The 21109-nt window shown below is 40.0% G+C and overlaps 1 protein-coding gene and 1 long non-coding RNA gene across 9 annotated transcripts in view; one reads left to right on the forward strand and one right to left on the reverse strand.

The window, feature by feature from the left end:
- The window catches only part of LOC119515406, a 41408-nt gene that overhangs the window by 15345 nt on the left and 4954 nt on the right, over window positions 1-21109 (forward strand). Inside the window, exon 3 of the long non-coding RNA XR_005213027.1 lies at window positions 5243-5299. This is a non-coding gene — a long non-coding RNA (uncharacterized LOC119515406). The remainder of the gene's footprint in view (window positions 1-5242; window positions 5300-21109) is intronic.
- PLCB4 (phospholipase C beta 4) overlaps window positions 1-21109 on the reverse strand; it is a 488707-nt gene that overhangs the window by 8334 nt on the left and 459264 nt on the right. For all 8 annotated transcript variants that reach the window (XM_037811318.1, XM_037811320.1, XM_037811319.1 and 5 more), the window contains 6 exons: window positions 16136-16185; window positions 15967-16032; window positions 11415-11530; window positions 6783-6858; window positions 5397-5572; window positions 1630-1731 (listed from right to left, as the gene is read on the reverse strand). In XM_037811318.1, coding sequence (XP_037667246.1) covers window positions 1630-1731; window positions 5397-5572; window positions 6783-6858; window positions 11415-11530; window positions 15967-16032; window positions 16136-16185 — 586 coding nt within the window. The remainder of the gene's footprint in view (window positions 1-1629; window positions 1732-5396; window positions 5573-6782; window positions 6859-11414; window positions 11531-15966; window positions 16033-16135; window positions 16186-21109) is intronic.

Below are 21109 nucleotides of genomic sequence, written 5' to 3' on the forward strand. Positions count from 1 at the left end.
ATCATGGTGAATTCTAGATTTCACTTTGACAGACTAAAGTGGTTTAAATTAATGTGGTTTTAATCTTTTTGGGAATGTTTTGTTTTTGAGCTACAAGGCCATTCCCATATATACATGGCCCTTAAACAAAGTTCTTTGCTTGAGAATAACATCCAAGAATGGTGCTTTGTTTAAATGAACCAAAGAGATATCACAACATGGTGGTGCAAAAACAACATTAATTAAAATGATTAATGATCTTCCTAGAGCTGCTGCCTTATCAGACACAAATGATACTCAATGCTGACTGGGAAATTACTTGGCTAAAGTGTTGAAAAGGCAATTTATTTCCATGTCAAATTACCAAGGAATTCTGTTTCCCATTGGTGGCCCATTAATTCCAAACAGTATTTAATCTAACAAAATTTCGACACATAAAAATGTGCTGGATGGTATTTTGATTTATGTTTTACAGTTCAATGTCAACATTACTTGTTAAACAAATAAAATGTGCTTGAAAAACCAAAAAAATTGGAGGCAGCTGGACAAGTGTTCCTGCTGAGGCCACAACAGAGAGGAAAACCCAGGTATCCTGTGAGCATCCTCTGAGGACCATGTAGATAGAGGAGCTGAAACAGAGCTACCTTACTCTGAGGCTGCAAAATTCTCTAACAGTTCAGCTTTGAGGTTAACGGAGAGCTGAATAACCTGAAGCCCTGAAGTTCCTGCTAATGTTTCAATCAACCCCAGGAGCTCACTTCACTCTATCTTTTGTAGGTCATGAACTTCAGCAAGAAAGCCACCTGCTATCTAGCCATTATTTCTCCACAAGAAGGAATTTTGCTGTTCTTTATTACTAGTGGGCTCACCCAGATGCTTAGCTATGGAGCTGACACCGTTTGGATTCTCAGAGGCTTCCAGAAGCCCAGGATGAAGAATCATTGGTGAAGATGTGGTTTGTGATCCCTGGGAATCAAGGGGCTGCTCTTAACTCCTTCACTTGGGTAACATAACAATTGATGCCCTGTTCAGATCCCCTTTACCAGCTGTGGCTACCAGCTTGCACCTGGAGCTTCTCTGGAGGTCACACAAACCCTCAATCCCAGGCAGCCAAAAGAGAGGCTAATTCAGAGGTACAAAAGCCAGACACCCATGCCTCAGAGAGCAACCTATCTGCAGGGTGACTTACACTTCTGAGGTTCCCTTGGGATCAGACAAGAGGGACTCCAGCTGAGAGCGCAAGCTGGCTCAGCCCCTTCCCTCCCACTCCTCTTCTTCAGAGAGCCCTTCCTTAGAAATCACATGCACCTTAATCCCTGTCTCAGGCTCTGTTTCTTGACAAGGCCAAACTAGAAAAAGTGGTTGGAGGCTTTTGAAATGATCCCTGGTATCAAGGAAAGCAAAAGGCAAATCAAGAGAAGAATTCAGAACTGTCCCATTCAGGAATGGCCTGGCACTTGAGCAGTGGTCTCCAATGTGTGATGCTTGCATTTTACACTTTTATTTGTAAACAAGCAGAGATATGTTAAATCCAAATTTATTTTACTAATGGTGATACACTTTGGAGACTCCTGTTCTACAGCAATAATAAAGTTCACAGCAGTTACAATAACACATATGCATTCTGGCAGCGAGCATTCTCAGACTCACCTTTCCCGTTCTGCTTTATTCTTGATAGATTTATCTTGGCTGATGGCTTTGCTGTTCTCCATAGAAATCTTAGCCTGGTGTGCTCGCATTTCTTTGCTTTCCCTAGGTATTGAAAACAAACAGAAATCCCTTGAACCTTGAAAACATCGTGCTCAATGAAATAAGCAAGGCACTTACAAGAGATGACTAGAGATAGCAAATTTGCAGAGACAGAAGACTAGAGGTTACTAATGGATGGCAAGATGGGAAGAGGGGAGTGTTTGGGGAAAAAAAGGTGAATTTTAGGTAACGTGAATCATATCTTAGTAAAGATGCTCAAAACAAAACAACAAATCCCATATATAACATTAGGAGCAGGTTCACTGTTTTTTTTTTTAAATTGTTGCTCTCAAGTTATTTTGTATTTTGTGGAAAGGCAAGAAGGACCTCAGCCTGTGTGGATGTTGTATCCCTGGGGAGCGGTGAGTCACTTGTGGTGAAGAGATGCTTATGGACAGGGAAGGGGTGATGCTACTTCTATCAGTGAAATACAAGGATCCTCCAGCTTTGCCCCACTTGTTTGAGACTACATGGGCTGGAAGAAAGAAAGATGATTTTTAAGGGCTCCTGAGTGACTTTCCTGTTTTCTGAAATCCGTGGGAATGAGGAGACTAAATGGTTTAACTAAGCACAGGAAGGAGCAAAATGTGTTCACAAGAACGAAGAGTCACTGTGTGTGCAAACGTGTGCATGTGTGTCCCCAACATTTGTATCTTGACATTATTTATGTGCACATTAAAGGCACAAAGTTTAGAATACTGAAGCGAGTATTATTCACAAAGCATTTTTTCTGAAACTTATGAAATGAGTGAACACAGTTGGCTTACCTAGGCTCTACTGTTTGCTCTGTTTTAAATGAGATGGACAATACTAAATTGTGAGTTCCTCAGCCAACTACCTTTTAACTACATAGAGTGGGAATAAATACAGAAATTCCTGGAACCAAGAAAACTTTTCCATATCTTGTGATTAAATCAACCATTTCTTTCTTCATTCATTCAACAAATGCATATCAAGGACCAAATGCTACTGACTAGTATTAGGAAGGCAAGGACTTTTTACCCAGTAAATACCGGTTGTGATAGTAAAAACGAAATAACAACTACCAGGTGATTGAGAAGACGCTTAAATGCTGCTGTTACATGATTTTCTCTAAAGGATGCTAATTTTTAGCTCCATCTGTATACCTCAAGGACTCGGGGTCTAAGTAGAACAAACCCCAGAGAAAGTCTGGTTTCCCAGGTCTTTATTTTTGGTATACAACTGACTCAACGTCATTATGCGCACATGGCATGGTTCTGAGGCTTTGCTAGATCTTTTTAAGAATCAAAGTAGCTTTGGGTTGAAGAATCCAGATACCTGGCAGATAATCTGTCATTCCTTCTGAACTGGTCAGTGACTGTTACACAGTTTCAACTGCGGGGCTCTTAGCGATCCACTTCCACTGGTGGTTTGAAACATCGCGGCATTTGGTTACACATTGAGAAACGTTAACGTGAATGGTATGAGTATGCTGCTGTACTTAAGCAATACTGACTTGTAGCCCCTATGCCATTTTATTTTCCAGGGACCTGCATTTATCTTCCAATTACCTGTGGAGTTCTTCCATTCAGTCTTTTTTGCTTCTCTTCATTAAGTATAATCATGATTTGACCTAATGCAGTGCCAGTCATCTGAGTTTATTTATCAGACCACGGAATGAAGGGGATGGGGTTCCGGGGGAAGGACATTGTTTTCTTTAGTTAGTAGTTTGTTCAATAAACAGAATATCTACTTTGTGCTTTTAATCTGTAATGTTATTATTTATGTTAGCAGTTCCAAGTCCTCTTCCTCTAATGCAAAAAAGAAATTTTATCCCCCCCAAAATTTAAAGATTTGAAAGTTCATTTCCTGGGAACCTACATTTAAACATTTGCTTAGATAACAAAAGAGAACACTATTTAGCCTGAATTTTTATTTATAAAATGGATTTTATAAATCAAAACAAGCTGAAGGAGAACAGAGAAAGAGGGTGATGCCAATGTGAAAAACAAGGTGCTGAATTTTCCCCAGCAGAAGGTGACAGCAACTACCTTCTGCTGGGGAAAATTCTAGCTCATCATTTACAGCATTTAAAAAGGAATATTTCAATTTGCTGAAATGGGGAGAGACCAAAACATTTGGATATTTCTTTGCAATTATCTTAGTTTCCCAAATGTAAAAAAAAAAAAAAAGCCATACAATGGGCTGGCTTAACAAGAAGATTGTATTGCCTCATGGTTCTAAGCCTAGGAGAAGTCCAAAATTGAGGTATCAGTGCTTTCACCCTGAAGACTCTGGCATTCTGAGGCTGGCTGTCAGCAATCCTTGGGGTTCCTTGGCTTTTCCGTCACATGTAGATGTTCTCTCCTTTCTCTTCTGGGTTCCAATGACTTCTAGAATATCCCTATGGCTTTTTCATTCCATGTGCAATTTCTTTTGCTTATATGAAACTAGCCATATTGGATTAAGGCCCACCCTTACTGAGTTTTAACTACTAACATCTTCTAAGGTTCTATTTACAAATGGCTTCATGCCCAACAGAACGAGAACTGGGATCTGAACATGCCTTTGATGGGGGACAGGATTCGATTCCCAACAGCTGTCTCTTGATCAGGCCTATCTTTCTAAAATTCATGAAAGTCCTAATCATGTAAAAAGGAGAAAAGGAGACTTTTTTTTACCTTTAGCCATCAAGTGACCAGAACTGGATATCTTCAGGAGCTGAACAGGTTGGTCTTCATCTCCTTCCATGTCTTCTCGTCCAAAAAGTCTCCAGATCATTTTTCAAAGGAACTCATTTTTCCAAGAGTTCCAGCCCTGCCATTCTGCAAGCCTAAGGTAGAGATCCTATGGGCTGGGTTCCTTGAGCACCTGTGACATTTGGTATTTATCCAAGCCTACTTGTAATGCTGCATAACTTGTTATATGAGTGTAATGTCTTGCCAACACTTTTAAGCTCTTGGGTGGCATAAGATCTTTTTTTTTATTTTGCCCACATCAACCACAAGTATTATGCACAGAGGAGTTCAGTAATATTTGACAAGTTGGTTTCACTTTTACCTTGGTGTCTATGAACACACATGCATACACACACACTCGTCTTTTTTTAAAAGTGTACTCTGGAGATGGCGGTTTCTTTGATAAAGTTCTTGTGATGGTTAATTTCATATGTCAACTTGGCAAGATTATACTGTCCAGTTGTTTGGTCAAATACTGGCCTGCTGGTTACTGTGAGGGTATCTGCAACATGGGATTTGCAGGTATAATCAGTTGACTGCATCTACAGTCAGCAAAGGAGGTTGCCCTCAGCAATGTAAGGAGGCTTCTCATCCAGTTCAGATCTTAGAATTTCTGCTTGAACTTCAGCATTAGTTCTTGCCAGAATTTCCAGCCAGCCAGTTTCCCCCAAGGAATTCAAACTAAGGACTTCAGCAGCACCTTGATCAGAGTTTCTAGCTTGTGGGGTCTCCCCTATGGCGTTCAGACTTGCCAGCCCTCATGATTGCATGAGCCATTCCTTATAATAAATATCTCCTTCTTCCTCTCTCTATAGATCCATCGTTTTGGTCCTGTTTCTCTGGAGAACCTGAAATAATGCAGCCCTCCCAAGGTACAACTATTGCTTGAGGGGATGATGGGGTTGAAAACCCTGATTATCACACACACGGGCAGTGGCTCCTGGTGGGGTGTGGGATGTGTCCTCCTACCTGTCATGGGACAGCTTCAGCTGCTGGGTCTGCTGCTCGTGAGCACTGATGAGCAGCTTTCTCAGCAGCTCACACTGCTGGCTGAGATGCAGGTCCCGGATCTCTTGCTCCTCGGCGCTGTGTGTGTTGATCATTTCTGACCACTCCTTTGTGTGCTGTGCCACAATCTCTTTGACCTGTTCAGAGAATAGGGGATATTGTCACCTGGAATTCTCATAGGTCAGGCATGAATTGGAAGCATGATATTCATGAATTCTGTACTGAATTCTTTAATTAAAAAATAGACAAGGACTTGAACAAATATTTCTCCAGATAGCCAATGAGTGTATGAAAATATGCTCAACATCATTAGTCATTAGGGAAATTCAAATCAATACTGTAATGAGATACCACTTCACAATTAATAGAATGTATATAGTTCAGTGTTCTTTGGAAAACTGAGTACAGAATTCCATATGACCCAGCAATCCCACTTCTAGGTATATACCACCCAAAGGAATTGAAAGCAGGGACTCAGACATGTAAACACTGATGTTCATAACAGCATTATTCACAATGGCCAAAAGGTGGAAACAACTCAGATATCCTTCAGTAGATGAATGGATAAACAAATGTGGTAGAGACATATAACGGGATAGTATTCCGTCACAGAAAGGAATGAAGTTCTGATACATGCTACGTGGATGAACCTTGAAGACACCATGGTGAGTGAAATAAGCCAGATATAAAAGGATAAATATTGTATGACCTTACATATGAAATAACTAAAATATGCAAATTTATAGGGAGAGAAAGATTACAGGTGGGTGGGGGTGGGAGATGGGGAGTTAATGCTTAATGGGCACAGAGTTTCTGTTTAAGGTGATGGAAAAGTTTTGGTAATGAATGATGGTGATGGTAGCACAAACTGTGAATGCAATACCACTGAATTGTATACTTGAAAGTATACAACTACAACAGGAAATGTTATGCTGTATATGTGTTAGCACAATAAAAATTAAAAAGAAAATAATTTCTCCAGCTCCTTGAATGTGGATGGCCTTGGTCCTTACTTTAGTTCATGGAACAGTAGTAGCAAAGGTGACAAGCAGACTCTTGAAAAATGCTTGCGCTTTTGCTATACTTGGAACCCTGAGACCATCATGTGAATGAGCTTGTGCTGGCTGGCTGGAGGATGAGAAGCCATGTAGAGTAAAACAGCCAGCAGCCAGCCAGCCACCAGTGAGTGCAGGGCACATGTGAGACCCTGGTCCCCCGACTCCTCAGACCAGCCCCACGCTGCTGGTACTTCTAATTTATACTAGATGCTGCTGCTTTAAAAACAAAACAAAACACCCACACAGTGTCGTTTGCAAGCCACTGCCATAAAAAGGGGCATTTTCTTACCTTAGATTTGTGATCTGATGTCAGTGTCTGAATTTTAATTTCTGTTTCTTTTTTCATTTCGAGACAATTACTTCCTCTGAAAATGCAAAATTGCAAATGTATGCCAGAAGTTAGATATCTTCCCATTCCAAAGGGCCTTTGCCACAGAGCTTTCTGATAAAGACAATATATTCATCAAACATGGAAGGCACGGCTCATTGGGCAGCATCAGTTTCTCTAGCAATAGATTTGCACCTTACAAAATATTATCTGTATCCTGATTACTCAATTCAACCATTTCACAAAGAGACATTTCAAACCTAACAATTATTTCATTGTTAGGGGTCTGCTGTTGAAAGTTTCCATTTTGGTTTCTATTTTTCTTCAAGCTATTTTTCATTCATTCAATAAAATACTATTTGGGATGGAAACTGGAAAATAGGTCCTCAGCCTCAAAGTGATTTTTTAATTCTTCCATTTTTGGTTATAACAACAGATTTTTGTCTTTTAGACATGCCAATGAAGGAGAAAATAGCATTTCTTGGCATTCTAGGGTAATTTTTGCTTCTTGTTCTATTGTGAGTAGAAATATATACGAGGTAATTGCCCAGCAACCATTACTACTTATTTCAGTGATTATTTTTTCTTCTCAGAATATCCATAATATTGCTGAAAACAGAATAGGTCTTGAGCTTCTTTTCAGCATGTCTCTTCTGATTATTTTGGCCTGACTCAGAATCCTGCATTTCATTATTAATTGTGAGTTCCTCAAAGAGAAGTATTACATTTATTCAAAAAATACCAAGTCCCTCATCAAATCTATTACTTCTCGATAGCTGACACTGGGTGTGTTCTTCTCTAGCATCTTATTCGGTGAGCTTGTAGCAATGCTGAAATATTCCCCCAGCTTAACTTTAACCACAGTCTTTCACAGCAACTGCTATGATATATTTTAGTCAACAGCCTTATCTGTTTTGCATAAGCGGAGGCTTCCTATAATATTAAAAATCAAGATTGCATTTTTCCCTCTAGTGCATTAACTTTATTCTTTAATTCTCTGGCTATACAAAATGATTCCTGTAAATCTGAGTTTTTCCAACTTCAGCTTGTCCTGGCTTCTCCCCATCATTTTAAAAAAACTTGAGTGGAAAATGCAGCAGGAGACATAGTTATGATGTGGTTCGCCAACAGCTGTAGAGTATTTGAATAAAGCTCCTTGTTTCCACTTCAGTCTGTGCCTTCAGGTGCTGAGAAGTAGGTAGGATTATGAGGAAAACATTTATTTATTTTACAAACTGATCCTGCTTAAGAAAACTTCAAGGACTGTAACCACTTACCCCTTTTACTGACTTTTAGCAACTTGGTTGTAGGAAAAAGTCCAGGTGACTTTATACCCTGGTCAGTATTAAAAATGAGAAGAAAGTATTTGACTGCTCTGAAATAATTTAACCTGAATAACTTTTACCGTTTCATTAAGACTTTTGAAGTTCTTTTTGAACCATGAGGCAGCACTGAACTATGTTGAATTTGATGGTAGAGGCGCAGGAAGGAATTTATAAACTGATCTTTTTCAGTCTCATTTCCATTTAGGACAAAAAAAGGGCTTTATTTGTTGACATCTCCAAGGCAGTTCAATTCCTAGAGAGAGCTGAAGGTCTCACTAGGCCCAATTTATAATAAATAGAGTATCATTTTGACTGCCCTTTAAGAGTAAAAATAATGAAGTAGAGATATATTTTATTCATTCTTCAATTGATTTCGAAAGGCAGAGCTCATAATTAAAAAAATTACATGGATCTTGAGTTTTAAATCTCCTAAATAAAAATCCTAGTTTAAAACCCTGAAAGAAGATTTCAATATAGTCATCTATAAAATACGTCAAAATTTTTTTAAAGTGATTTGTGAATAAAGGTAACTAACCTTATACTTCTTGGAACATACATTAAGTTATTAAAAATTTGCTTTTTCAAATCTCGTATTAGGGTCTATGTCTATTCCTTTCCAACCTTTAGATCTAAAAGGTCATTGAATATTAGAAGATAATCTTTAAAAAAGTATGCCAAAGCTGCTGATGTGGTCAGAATTCTAGAAGGCTCCTGGCTGCTTGCACCTCATTATATTCACCACCAATATTGCTTATGTGAGCCATGAGACAGATGGGTTTCTGAGCTTTGCTTGCTCAATCGCTTAATACATCCTGAAATAGTCTCAAAGCAACAGATGTATGTTTCTGCCTCAGTGATACACAGAGAAAACACTGGGGAAACAAAGGCAGATTGTACATAATAATGGATGCTCAACAGTTACTGCCTGATTTATATAAATATAAATATAACTTCAATAAAATGAAGGCACCTCTCAATAGTGAGGCCTGAGATTGGCTCAGGTGTATGTAATCACCTGACATTTTCCCTTTAGCCAAATTATATGGGTTTCACATCATGAAATTAGATCCTGCAGCGTGAAATTTCAGCAATAATAAAAACCAGTGTCCAAGAAAATTGTAATAAATTTAGTTTAATCTACCTTCAGAGCCTTTGCTTTCTAGGAAGTACCTTGAGTTGATGTCAAAGAAACAAATAAGAAAATGTAATTTCTTTCTCCTTTTCTCTCATACCAAAGTCTATGGAAGGCAAGAAAACAGCAGTGGTTCACGGAAGGAGATTAAAAACCAGAGGGGACTCACTGGAGGAGGAAAACTGGGCAAAAAAAACAAAAAAACTTGGAGACAGAATCTATTCATACTCTCAAAGTATCTTCCCTGAGGTATTTATGTATTTATTAATTATAAAGGGCAAACCAGTAACTTTACGGTGCAGAAACCAGGCAGATACCGCCTGGACCACGAGATCAAGGTCAGCGCTGCCTTGGATGGGCCAAATCAACATCACCTACCCCCAATGTGATGCAGTGAGGGAGGCACAGGTGTTCTTGGCAAAAATACATAACTTCAGTCTAATCATGAAAAAATATCAGACCAACCCAAAAGGAGAGACAGTCTACAAAATAATTGACCAGAACTCTTCTGTTCAAAAGCTAAAAAAGTCATGAAATCATGACAAGGAGAGACTAAGGCAGTGTCACAGAACCGTGAGACTGGATTGAATCCCAGAGCACAAAAAGGACATTAGTGGGACACCGGGGACATTTTGAAAAAGCTCTGTAGTTTCGTGAACGGTATTATAACAATGTCAATTTCCTGGCTTTTATAACTGTGCTATAAATTTGTGAGATGTTAAGAGAATTTGAGTGATGGGGATAGGGGAACCCTCTGAACTAGATTTGCAATAATTTTAATCTTACTGAAAAGCTGTAACATAAAAAGTTAAAATCTATTCTCAGAATTCCAATGTATGTTTTCCATTTATGTGTGGCTAAGATTTTTTTTTTTAAACCAAGGACAACAAATTAAAAGACTTCAAAAACTTCTGCTGCAAAACCTTCCCCACACCTAAGTTAACTGACTCTTCCTTGACCTGTTAAGATCTTACTGTTTAAAGTGAGCGAGTCTCTTATTTTCCAGGAATACTTTTTAATGATGAAAGCAAAGTCAAGACTAAGTTCTTACTTGGCCTAAGCAGGCAACTGAACTGTGAGAAAAGGCAAAATTTAGAATGAGAAAAAAGACTTCAAAAGGAAATATACAGGTTGGAAGAGCTGGAAGTAAATACCTGAAACTATCAAGCTCTATCCCAGTAGCCTGGACTCTTGAAGACGATTGTATAACAATGGAGCTTACAAGGGGTGTGCCGGTTTGAATGTATTATGTCCCCCAGAAAAAGCCATATTCTTTGATGCAATCTTGTGGGGCAAGCATAATAGTGGGGATTAAGTTGGACCATTTGGATTAGGTTGTTTGCTTGGAGATGCGCCCCACCCAACTGTAGATGATAACTGATGGGATATTTCCATGGAGGCGTGGCCCCGCCCATTCAGGGTGGGCCTTAATCAGTGGAGCCATATAAACGTGCTGACTCAAAAGAGACTGGACGGAGTGCAGCTGTGAGTGACGTTTTGAAGAGGAGCAAGCTTGCCAGAGAGGAACGTCCTGGGAGAAAGCCATTTTGAAACCAGAACTTTGGAGCAGACGCCAGCCACGTGCCTTCCCAGCTAACAGAGGTTTTCCGGACGCCATTGGCCATCCTCCGGTGAAGGTACCCGATTACTGATGTGTTACCTTGGACACTTTATGGACTTAAGACTGTAACTGTGTAGCCAAATAAACCCCCTTTTTATAAAAGCCAGTCCATCTCTGGTGTTTTGCATTCCTCAGCATTAGCAAACTAGAACAAGGGGTGACAGTGTGATTGTGAAAACCCTGTGGATCTCATTCCCTTTATCCACTGTAAGGATGGATGAGTAGAAAAATGGGGACAAAAAACTAAATGAAAAATAGGGTGGGATGAGGGGGATGATTTGGGTGTTCTTTTTTACTTTTATTTTTTATTCTTATTCTGATTCTTTCTGGTGTAAGGAAAATTTTCAAAAATAGATTGGGATGATGAATGCACAACTACATGATGGTACTGTGAGCAGCTGATTGTGCACCATGGATGATTATATGGTATGTGAATATATCTCAATAAAACTGAATTTTATTTTTTTAAAAAAGGAAATATACAGGAAATAAAACAGGAATAAAAAGGAAATTACCCCTTCTTCTTCATCGCTTTCTCTAAGATTTTCTCATGAGTCGACTTCTCTTTGTCATACTGTGCTACAATTTTGTCAACTTGTGTGCAATGTAACTTCTGCATGGTACTGTGCTCCTGTTGAACAAGAAGAACTTGCAGTTACAAGCTGGATTTTTAGTGTGGCTGAGAAGCTTTATATTATGTTGGACTGTCATAATTTTTACCAGCTTTCCCTGTCTTTTAAAATGCAAAGTGATGGAGTAACTGAGTGTGAGAACTGGAAGGGGACTTCCAGTCTCCCATTCAGCACGAGTCTTCAGCCTTAATCTAATGAACACACCCACCTCTCAAGGCAGCTTTGTGTATCACTGGGGTGCTCCGATCTACAGACATCTCTCCATATAACTTCCACTTATCACCTGGCACATTTCAGAAAGTGATGGTCCTTCAAGAGAATCACTGCCCAATGAGAACTGCTGTTGTGGCTTTCACCAGCAGCTGATTTTGATTCCACATCACTTGATATTTTTCCTTACTTCCTTACCTAGACATGTTCATGAGTGTGATAGTGTGTTTAGGAGTCTTGGCCTTCAGTTTTACAGGTATCTAAAATATTTTTCCACCTGCTTTATTTAATCACCGAAATTGGGATGCAACACTTTGAGAATAAGGAGTTCTCTATAGATATTTCCCCCTGGCCAATGAGATAGGCATTTTGTCACAGTCAGTGATTTACCTGAAGTCAGATTTCTCTGGCTACTTACCGTCTCATACACGGAACAGAGGAAGTCGGTATAACCAGTAACATCTACCCCTAGATGATACTTGATATTATATCCTTGTCTTTCTCCTGAGAATCTCAGAGAAATTGGACTGCGTTTGAGACTAGAATGGATAGATGCTCTTCAGGTTATATACTCATACCTCTCATTCCTATATTTCCTTTTACTTATTAAAAGAACTCTGAAAATGAGTGACTTAAAAAAAACTTTTATTTTCTTCCTAAGGATGTCTTGACTTTAAGCAAGTCTAATTCATGAACATCTTTAAAAAGATTTCAGAAAATATAAAGGGGGGTGGGTTTCTAACTTTACTGAGACTTCCTTAATTTCTCTGCTCTGTAAGTGAATTATCATAGGATTATAATTTGTACATGAATTCTTCAGAAATGCAATGGTTGCATGAAGCACATTCCAGCATTCTTTCTTGGTGGATAAACAGCGTTGGGAGCAGGAATGGAGGAGGGAGGGTGATGGGGGAGGGAGGGTCCTGGTAATAGGAACTGACAATGAGGACAACAGTGGTGGTCCAAGGTGAGATTATTTGCTGTGGCTTTGGGGTTGGGGAGTTACATGTAACAATGTGTGGTTGAAGCACCCTATAAATCTATAAATCATCAACGTGTGTGCAGTTTTGTGCTATGAACAAATTTCTGTTGGGCTTCTGAAGGTGGCGTGGGGTTAAGAACACAGGTTCTTTAGCCTAAGTACTGGGACAAGTCACTTATTCTCTCTGAGTCTGTGCTTCTTTATAATTGGGATAACACTATCTACTTCAAAAGGTTGTTAGGATTAAAAATAAATCATATAAATCATATTCCAAATGCCTTTTATATCTTATTCAAAATACAGTGACACACAAACCTATTTACAGTCTTCAATACTCATGATAATATACCAAAAGTGACTTGGGATATGGGATATAAATTAGAACAATTAAATTGAGTCCATGATCAGTTAAAATAGACAAAAATCACTTTTTAGATGTGGAGACAACATAGTGAGTTGTAAGGGATATGGGTGCTAGCGGAAGGCAAAAAAGGCATGTATTTTTATTTATAGCACTAACTAGTTATTCTAGGTAAAGGACTCACCTCTCTGAATTTCATTTTATTTATCTCTATATAGTGGATAGTATTTTTGAGATTTCACGAATATTGTGAGGATTATGAAACTGTATATAAAAGGTGATACAAAAGGCACTGAATAAATAAATGTCAGCCTTATTAGTTTATATAAATAGACCTTAGAATTCAAAGTTCATAAATTATACTGACAAAGCAGGTTGGAAAAAAAAAATGGGTCCCATGTGTATTTAATGTGGGGGAAATAATTCATTCATAAGCTTATAATCAAAAACTTGCGACTTGAACTTCTGAAGTTCATGAGGATATGAAAAAAACAAGGAATGAAATGTTTTCTCCTGCTCAGAAATGCCTCTTAAAAGCTTTCAGAAAAACAATAAGTAAAGAATTGCATATTTGACTGTGGCAATTTAACTTTGTCACTTGACCTAAGGAATTTTGAAGGTTAATGCTTCCTCCAAAAAATGTAAACTAAAGCACACTTTAAAGAGACATAAAATTCTTTTTTAGGTTTTGATTCTATTATAGCGTGGACCTCCAAGCAGCTAGAGGTTGTTTTCTGCAAATGAAGGCAACCTGGATTCTTTTAAGCCTGTCAACTAGTTCCCGACAATGAGAAAGAGAAGAAAAGGGAAGGAATGACGATGGGGAAGTTCTGATGTGGGGAGAAAACCTACCAAAGCTAACACTAAACGGTCTTATAGAAAAATAATTTCCCATCTTCCCATTTTCTGATTAAGAGGATAGTTCTGTTAACTAAGCAGAATGTCAAAGGTTTGGACAAGGGAATCAACAGACAACTCTGTTCAGAATTATGTAGGTCAGGTGCTAAAGAAATGAGGAACCACCCTTCCTTGTAACTGTTCAGGTGATGAGTGTATTTAGCATCGCCCAATCTTCATAGAGATTTTCTCAACATTCCCTGGGCTGTCACTGCATTTGATGCACTGATGGGAACTTGTTTAACTTGGTAAAGCAGCTATTATCCTACATAGCATAATGCAATAAGAGTATGGATTTTGGAACCAGATAATATGTGTTTAAATACCAGCACTGCAGCTGCTGAACTTGGTTGACATTGGTTAAATTGCGTCATCTCACCAATCCTTAATTTCCTCATATGCAAGATGGGGATTTAAACAGAACTTAATTTATAGGGTAGGGAGGATTAAATGAGATGCTACGTGTAAAGTGCGGAGCACAGCATCTGAACAATACTGAGCATGCAAACATTCTAGCCACTATTGTTGTTGTTATCAGTCATGGTATCCCTCTTGGTCTGGGCCTCAAGGACAGAGTAAATGGGAATGAGGCCAAGAAATTTAAGTTTTCAACTAGGCCAAAGGCCAAAGAGATGCCTGCCTCAATGACAGAAACCCAATGTAAATGGAAGGAAATTCTGTTGGATAATGCTTTGGCATGTGGACACTGATCCATTCCTAATAACTAGATGTTCATTTAAATTGCGTTCTCTCTTATTTCCTTCTCTCTCTCTCTCTCATCTTACCATATTCCAGCTTGTTGCCAATAACCAACAAGATTGAAATCACTACTTTAAATAGCTCAGTCTCAGCCCCACATATATAATCTGCAACAAATTTCCCCTATGGGCAATGAAAGACATTCCACCGAATGGAATTGTCCATGAAATTAAGGAAACAGTCTTTGAGTGACCTCTCTATCAGCAAATCCACTGACCTAGAAGCTCAGTGACACAGGGGACAAACTTGGGCCAACATGAGGCAGAATTTCTCAAAGGAGCAGGAGCAGAGACCATTAAAAAAACCATGTTCTGAATATCTAGAGTCATTCAAAAGTCTATCATCTAACTCCAGCTCTGCAGGAAATGCATTGGTTTGAGGCTTGGGTCAGAGTATGAAGAACTGGGACTTTAAGATTAGTTAAAAGGAACCCAGAAGTCCCTTCAAGCTAAGAAATTATGATTTTCTTCCTCACTGTCCTGAAATGAAGAGGATAGCTGCAACCATTGTTGCTATCGCAGTACGTCTTTAAGAAGGAAAGAGGTCCTACAATTCTCTCCTTTCCTCAATGTGGAGATAATCTATGTTTCAGGGGAAACTGAAAACAGGATGTTTGTGTACTGTGATGTCTTTCAACCTACAGGAGAATTCCTGAGGCCCTCTCCTGCTGTTCTTTTAAATCTGCAACTAGTCCTTATAATTTCTCACAATCAGTATCAAAAGACCTCTTCTTATGGGTGAAAAGGAACAAAAAACTGATTTCAGAAGTGGGCCACTGGGCAGGGTTTACCCAATGGGGGATAAGAAAGAAGAGTCATCTCTGTAGGTGCTAGATGGTAGGGATTTAGGTAACTAGAGGCTGAAATTGTCAGCTGATCTTCAATAGTCAGGCTATGAACCAATTCTTTATATAAACTCATATTATGAGATAAGCAGTTTTTAAATGAGTGAAGATTTGCAATGTATTGGATATAGCTGTTAGAAATGCAGATTACAAATCAATGACAACTAATTCCAGATAGATCCTATTTTTAAATTCCATTGCTAACCAATTAACATGCAGGCATGGCTGATTGCTTCTAGACAGTGTTTTTTGGCTGTGGATGGTTTCTCAATCTATCACACAAACTATTAGCGTTAGGTTCTTATTAAAGAGCTAGACGTGAAAAAAAAAAAAAAAAAAGCAAACTAGACCCAAATAGGCACACACATATAAAACACTGTACCTTTGCATGTTTCTTCTTTAAAGAACTGAGCTCCTTCTGCTGTTTCTTTAAATGCTTCAAGTAAGCCTGTGGAAAAATAAAGAGAACCCAAAATAGAGAAACAAAAATATATATTGTTTCACAATATGCACGACACAAGAGTGCTTGCAAAATGACCAGGCAATTTTACCTTCATCTGCTTTAAATCTTCTATCCTCACTTGAGGGATAAGTTCAATACCTAAAAATAAAAAGAAAGAAGTAACTGCATTATTAAAAATTATAGAAAATAATTGACATTATAAAATTCAAATAGTTTTGAAGCAGCTTTACATGTAATGCTACGGACATAACTATCTTGATTTCCTATTACAAAGCAATTACCTAGACACTTAATTGTAAAGGCTTGGTTGGGTTCCCTAAAAGAAGAGCCTGAGACAGGGATTGGTGTGCACGTGATTCACTGAGGGTGGGCTCTCGGGAGAAATCTGGAAGGGTGCGAGAGAGGCAGGGGAGGACAGGGGAGAAGAACAAGGTGTGTTTCTAGCTGAAATCCAGCCTCTGCCTGATGCCACAGGGAGCTCTTTAGCATAGATGGTACTAGAAGAGTAGTTCTAGCTGGAGGTAGGGAGGGTGGGCCTTTGTTACCCCTTATCAGTCAGCTGTGGACTGGAGGGGACAGAGGTGTTGCAAAACCTTCCAGGCATTTCTAGGCAAAGCCACTCCCTTTGCCTGAGGGCAATTCTCTGGAGAAAGGGGCAGTTGGGATTCGCTATCAGCCAATGCTCCCAGTAGCCAGGGAATGGGATAAAAGACCCGGTAAAGGGGATGTGAGCAGGCACAATGGCATCTGAAACAGTTATTTGTATCTCTGTATTTCAAGGGACACTATACCAGTTAACTAACTCATAACTCCATTCCCAACTTAATCATCAAAGTACACATTTTTTCTCCAGCTTCTCCCTTCTATCAAATTTAATTTGAACATTTAAGCAATACGCTATTGAGCATGACATGCCTTTAACATTACAGGAAATAAGAAAATCAAACCACTATAAACCAAGATGCTGCTTAGTACTCTAGAGTACTAAGAGAAATATTCTAAGTCATCCCGCTATCTGAGTGATACTAGGCCAGGTGTTGCCATGGCAACCTCTGTGTAGAAGAATCCCAAAACGTGTTCTGTTTGACTGCAGATTTATCTCAGGCAAACAAAATGAATGTGCACCCTGTACCATAATTGATTTCCATTAGAATCCCAGGGACTAGGTATCACACATTCCAGAAAGATAAGCAAGTTCCATTTTATTCATTTTAAAGAGATGTGCACATCCAGTGTGAGGGTGGTAAGGCTGACAGAAGAGAGATTTGGCTGAGAGAAATCAGTATTTTCACCTGTAACATTTTATGACAGGCGTGCCGAGGGTATACAAGCTCCCTTGATTCCGATGTCACCAGCTGACCCCCTGCTTCATTGCACATGGTGAGAGGGAGCACCGGGCAGTGGTGGGAATCCTGCATGGGTAAGAGCTTCCCGCCTTTGGGGCTCATCTCCCTTGTCTGTAAAACGAACCTACAGGATTTGGTGGCATGCCAGGTCCTCCAGAGCCCCAACACACACTAAGACTTTGAATCAGTCTGATGAGGCCTTTTTTTTTGGGGGGGGGGGGGCTGTATTGGTTTAATTAAACCTGTTTAAGAGAAATGTAGGAAAACACCAGTCTCAATCAATTACAATTACCTTCATTTTTTTTTTGTAGAAATAAACAACTTTTAAAAATTTTGGTTCAAAAGTGATTTAGTAAAAAGAAAAAGAGCAGGAGTTGGTAGACGTTCAGTTCCATCTACATGTCTAGAGCAGAGGGGCCAAAAGAACTTTCTGTAAGGATGGAAATGTATGTGAGCTGCTTAATCGATGGCTACACTAACCTGAACTAGTGTGACTAAGCAATTCAGGTATTAGTTTTTTTAAAAATTTTAATTGCACTTAAATGTAAATTGCCACATTGGCTAGTAGCTACTAGATTGGACATGCAGGCATCCTTGGAGTGAATCTCGGGGTTACTCAGCACATTGTGGGCTTCAAAGAACCTGGCTAATAGAAGTTTCACTACATAGTTTTTGTTCTTATCAATACAGCTCCTTAGATATAACATGTTTTCTCTCAACCATAATTTGGAAGTTAACTAGGAGCTGAGTTTTCTTAATGCTTTGTTCTTAAAATTAAAAGTAGTGATGCTGGAGAGCCCCCATGAGCTCTCAGAGAGGTCAAGACCTCAACCAGGGGCTGACGCAGTGAAGGTTCTTGACTCAGTCGCTGGAAAGAATTCAAGGACTAGTCAGTGTGAACAGCCAATAAAAGTTTAACGTGTAGCAAAAGTACACACTCGAAGGCGGTGAGTGCAGGCGTTCCCCAAAGGAGGCGAAGTGCCCCTGAGGTTGGGTCTCTGGCATTATAACCACTTGGAGCGGCCCCCCCCTGCTTTGGTTATGCTAATGAGGGACAGATGAGCTGCCCTTTTCGTTGGTTCTTTTTGGGTGCCAACTGGAGTGACGACTAGGTGTGCGAGCGCCAGAAGGAACTTCCTGTTATGGGTCTTAGGGTCACTTCCCCTTCCTCCCTCCCTGTCTAACCAGTAGCACTGGTGCAGTTATGGCTGTTTAGCTGCATGCCTTAGAGAAACAGTTCAGAACTTCAGGCCTCCTCACTTCATAGAGGACTGTGGCAAATGCTGTTGGGCTCCACCCACATGCCTTGTCCTCCCCAAATCAGAGCCCCTAGGTGACTTCTAACTGCCAGCACCTGCATTTCCTTGCCTGCGGAAAGAGTACTTTACTACCCTTTTGGCCAACCAGAATTGCTGGGGAATCACTCCCACCCCAGCTCTTAACAAAAGACTGACTGGCCCCTCCAGGAGGATGCCTCTGGGGTGTGTGTCCTACACCAGCCCCCCAAGTTTCTCCCAGGGCAATGAGCTCCAGGAACCTCAGAGGTAATAGCTTGAAAACACTCTGCTGATAGGCTGCCTTCCCTTCCTTGTCTCACTTCCCTAAGCCCCCACCAGTGTTCACCAAACTTGCCGGATAAATACTTGCACCGGATAAATACATACAAAGCAGGGTCTGCTTTGGTATGACCCAAATCAAGACAGTTCTCTACAGAGAAAATGGAAGATTGCTTTCCCAAATGGCATCTCTTCCCCCAAAGAGCTCTGAAGTAATGCTTATTCTCACATACACACACATCCCACCATGCACGGGTAGATGTGGGAAGAGCATCTATAAACTTCCCTTTTGTAATTGTGTGCTATTCTCCTAAAAGCTACTACGGTAGTCTGAATCATGTACTCCAACAAAGACATGTTCTTAATCTTAACCCACGTTCCTGTGGGTGCAAACTTATTTGTTAATAGATCTCTCTGAAGATGTATTATCAGTTAAAATGTGGACTCATTTGTGAAAAGGATCTTGTAAGATCGTATTTAAGTGTGACTCAGCTGAATCAGAGTGGGCCTTAATCTGGATTACTAGAGGATTTATAAAGAGAAACACAAGAGGACATCAAGGACACTGCCATGTGACAGGAGGCAGAGATGCAGGCCAAGGAACCCCAAGCACTGGGGCAAGTCAGCACAAGGACACTACAGACTTTAAGGAGAAAGCATAGCCTTGATTTGCCATGATTTTGGACTTGTAGTCTTCAAAACTGCAAGACAACACTTGTTTTTTAAGCCAACCCACTGCACCATGCAAAGGAACTTGCCCCTCACTTATATCAAGCTCTACTGAGCCTGGCTACCACTACATGCATCCTTCTAAGTCTCACATCGTCCTGCTCCATGAAATTCAGCATCTGTCTCATGGGTTTCCTATGTAGGCATTCCCAAGTATCTAACATAGCATTTAATATCAACTATTAGAATCCATTTGATTACTCTGTTAGTTTCCTGGGTGCTGAAACAAATACCATACAATGGGCTGGCATAAACAATGGGAATTTATTGGCTCATGGTTTTGAGGCCAGAAGATCAAAATCAAGGCATCAGGAAGGTGATGCTTTCTTTCTGAAGACTGTGGCCTTATGGAGCTGGCTATTTGTGCTCCTTGGTCTTTGGGTTTTCTGTCACATAGCAATGTATATGGCAGTGTTTTTCCCTTTCTCTTCCAGGTTCTGCTGACTTCCAGTCTCTGGCTGCTCTCTGTGGCTTCTATGTTCAATTTTCTTTGCTTATTAGGACTTCAGTCATAGTGGAATAAGGCCCACCCTCATTCAGTTTGGGAACATCTTAACAATGACATCTTCAAAGGTCCTATTTACAAACGGGTTCACATCCACAGGACCAGGGGTTGGACCTGAACATGCCTTTAGTGGAGGACATGATTCAATCCCCAACAATTACTTATATTGTTTCCTTAAAGCCTTCCATTCTAGAAGCCTTCATCTCCATTGTACCTCACCTCCCACTGGTAGTTAGGAATGGGATGTTAACATTGCTTGAAAGCATTCCTCCACCAAGAACCTGAAGCTTTCTGATCTCAGTCTCCATACCACCAACTTGGCTCACTCTGTCACATCCACCAAGCATGCCTTGTTCCCTTCAATCTTTTCCTTCTCTAGCACCACTCTCCACTCTAGCATCACCCCCACTTGAGTATTAACTCGTTTATGATCAGTATGGTAGACTGACTGTGAAAATGGCCACAATTCTCCACCTCTCCCTGTATCTATACCCATTAAAATGTGACTGCAGCTCTTCTCATCAAGAGGTGAAGTCTATTTCCCCACCCCCTTGAAACTGGGCTTGGCCACATGACTTCCTTTGGACAATGGAATGTAGCAGAACTGATGTTGTACCAGTTCTAAACCTAGGACTTAGAGGCCTTGTATACTTCCAGTCTCCAACACCATGTGAACAAGCCCAGGCTAGTCTGATGGAAGAGGAGACTCCACATGGAAGAGAGCCCATTTGTTCCAGCCAGTGTCATCTTACATAACACAAAGCTAGCCGAACTCCAAACATGTGAGAGAGCACAGCCAAGTCAGCAGAGTTGCCTCTCCAATCCACTGAAATTGGGTGAGCCAGACACAAAGAGAAAAACCACCCAGATAAGCTGTACAATGATGAGCAATAATAAATGTTTTCTTTTAAAAATCATTGATTTTG

The sequence above is a fragment of the Choloepus didactylus genome, chromosome 19 (assembly GCF_015220235.1).
Source record: "Choloepus didactylus isolate mChoDid1 chromosome 19, mChoDid1.pri, whole genome shotgun sequence".
Classification (NCBI taxonomy): domain Eukaryota; kingdom Metazoa; phylum Chordata; class Mammalia; order Pilosa; family Megalonychidae; genus Choloepus; species Choloepus didactylus.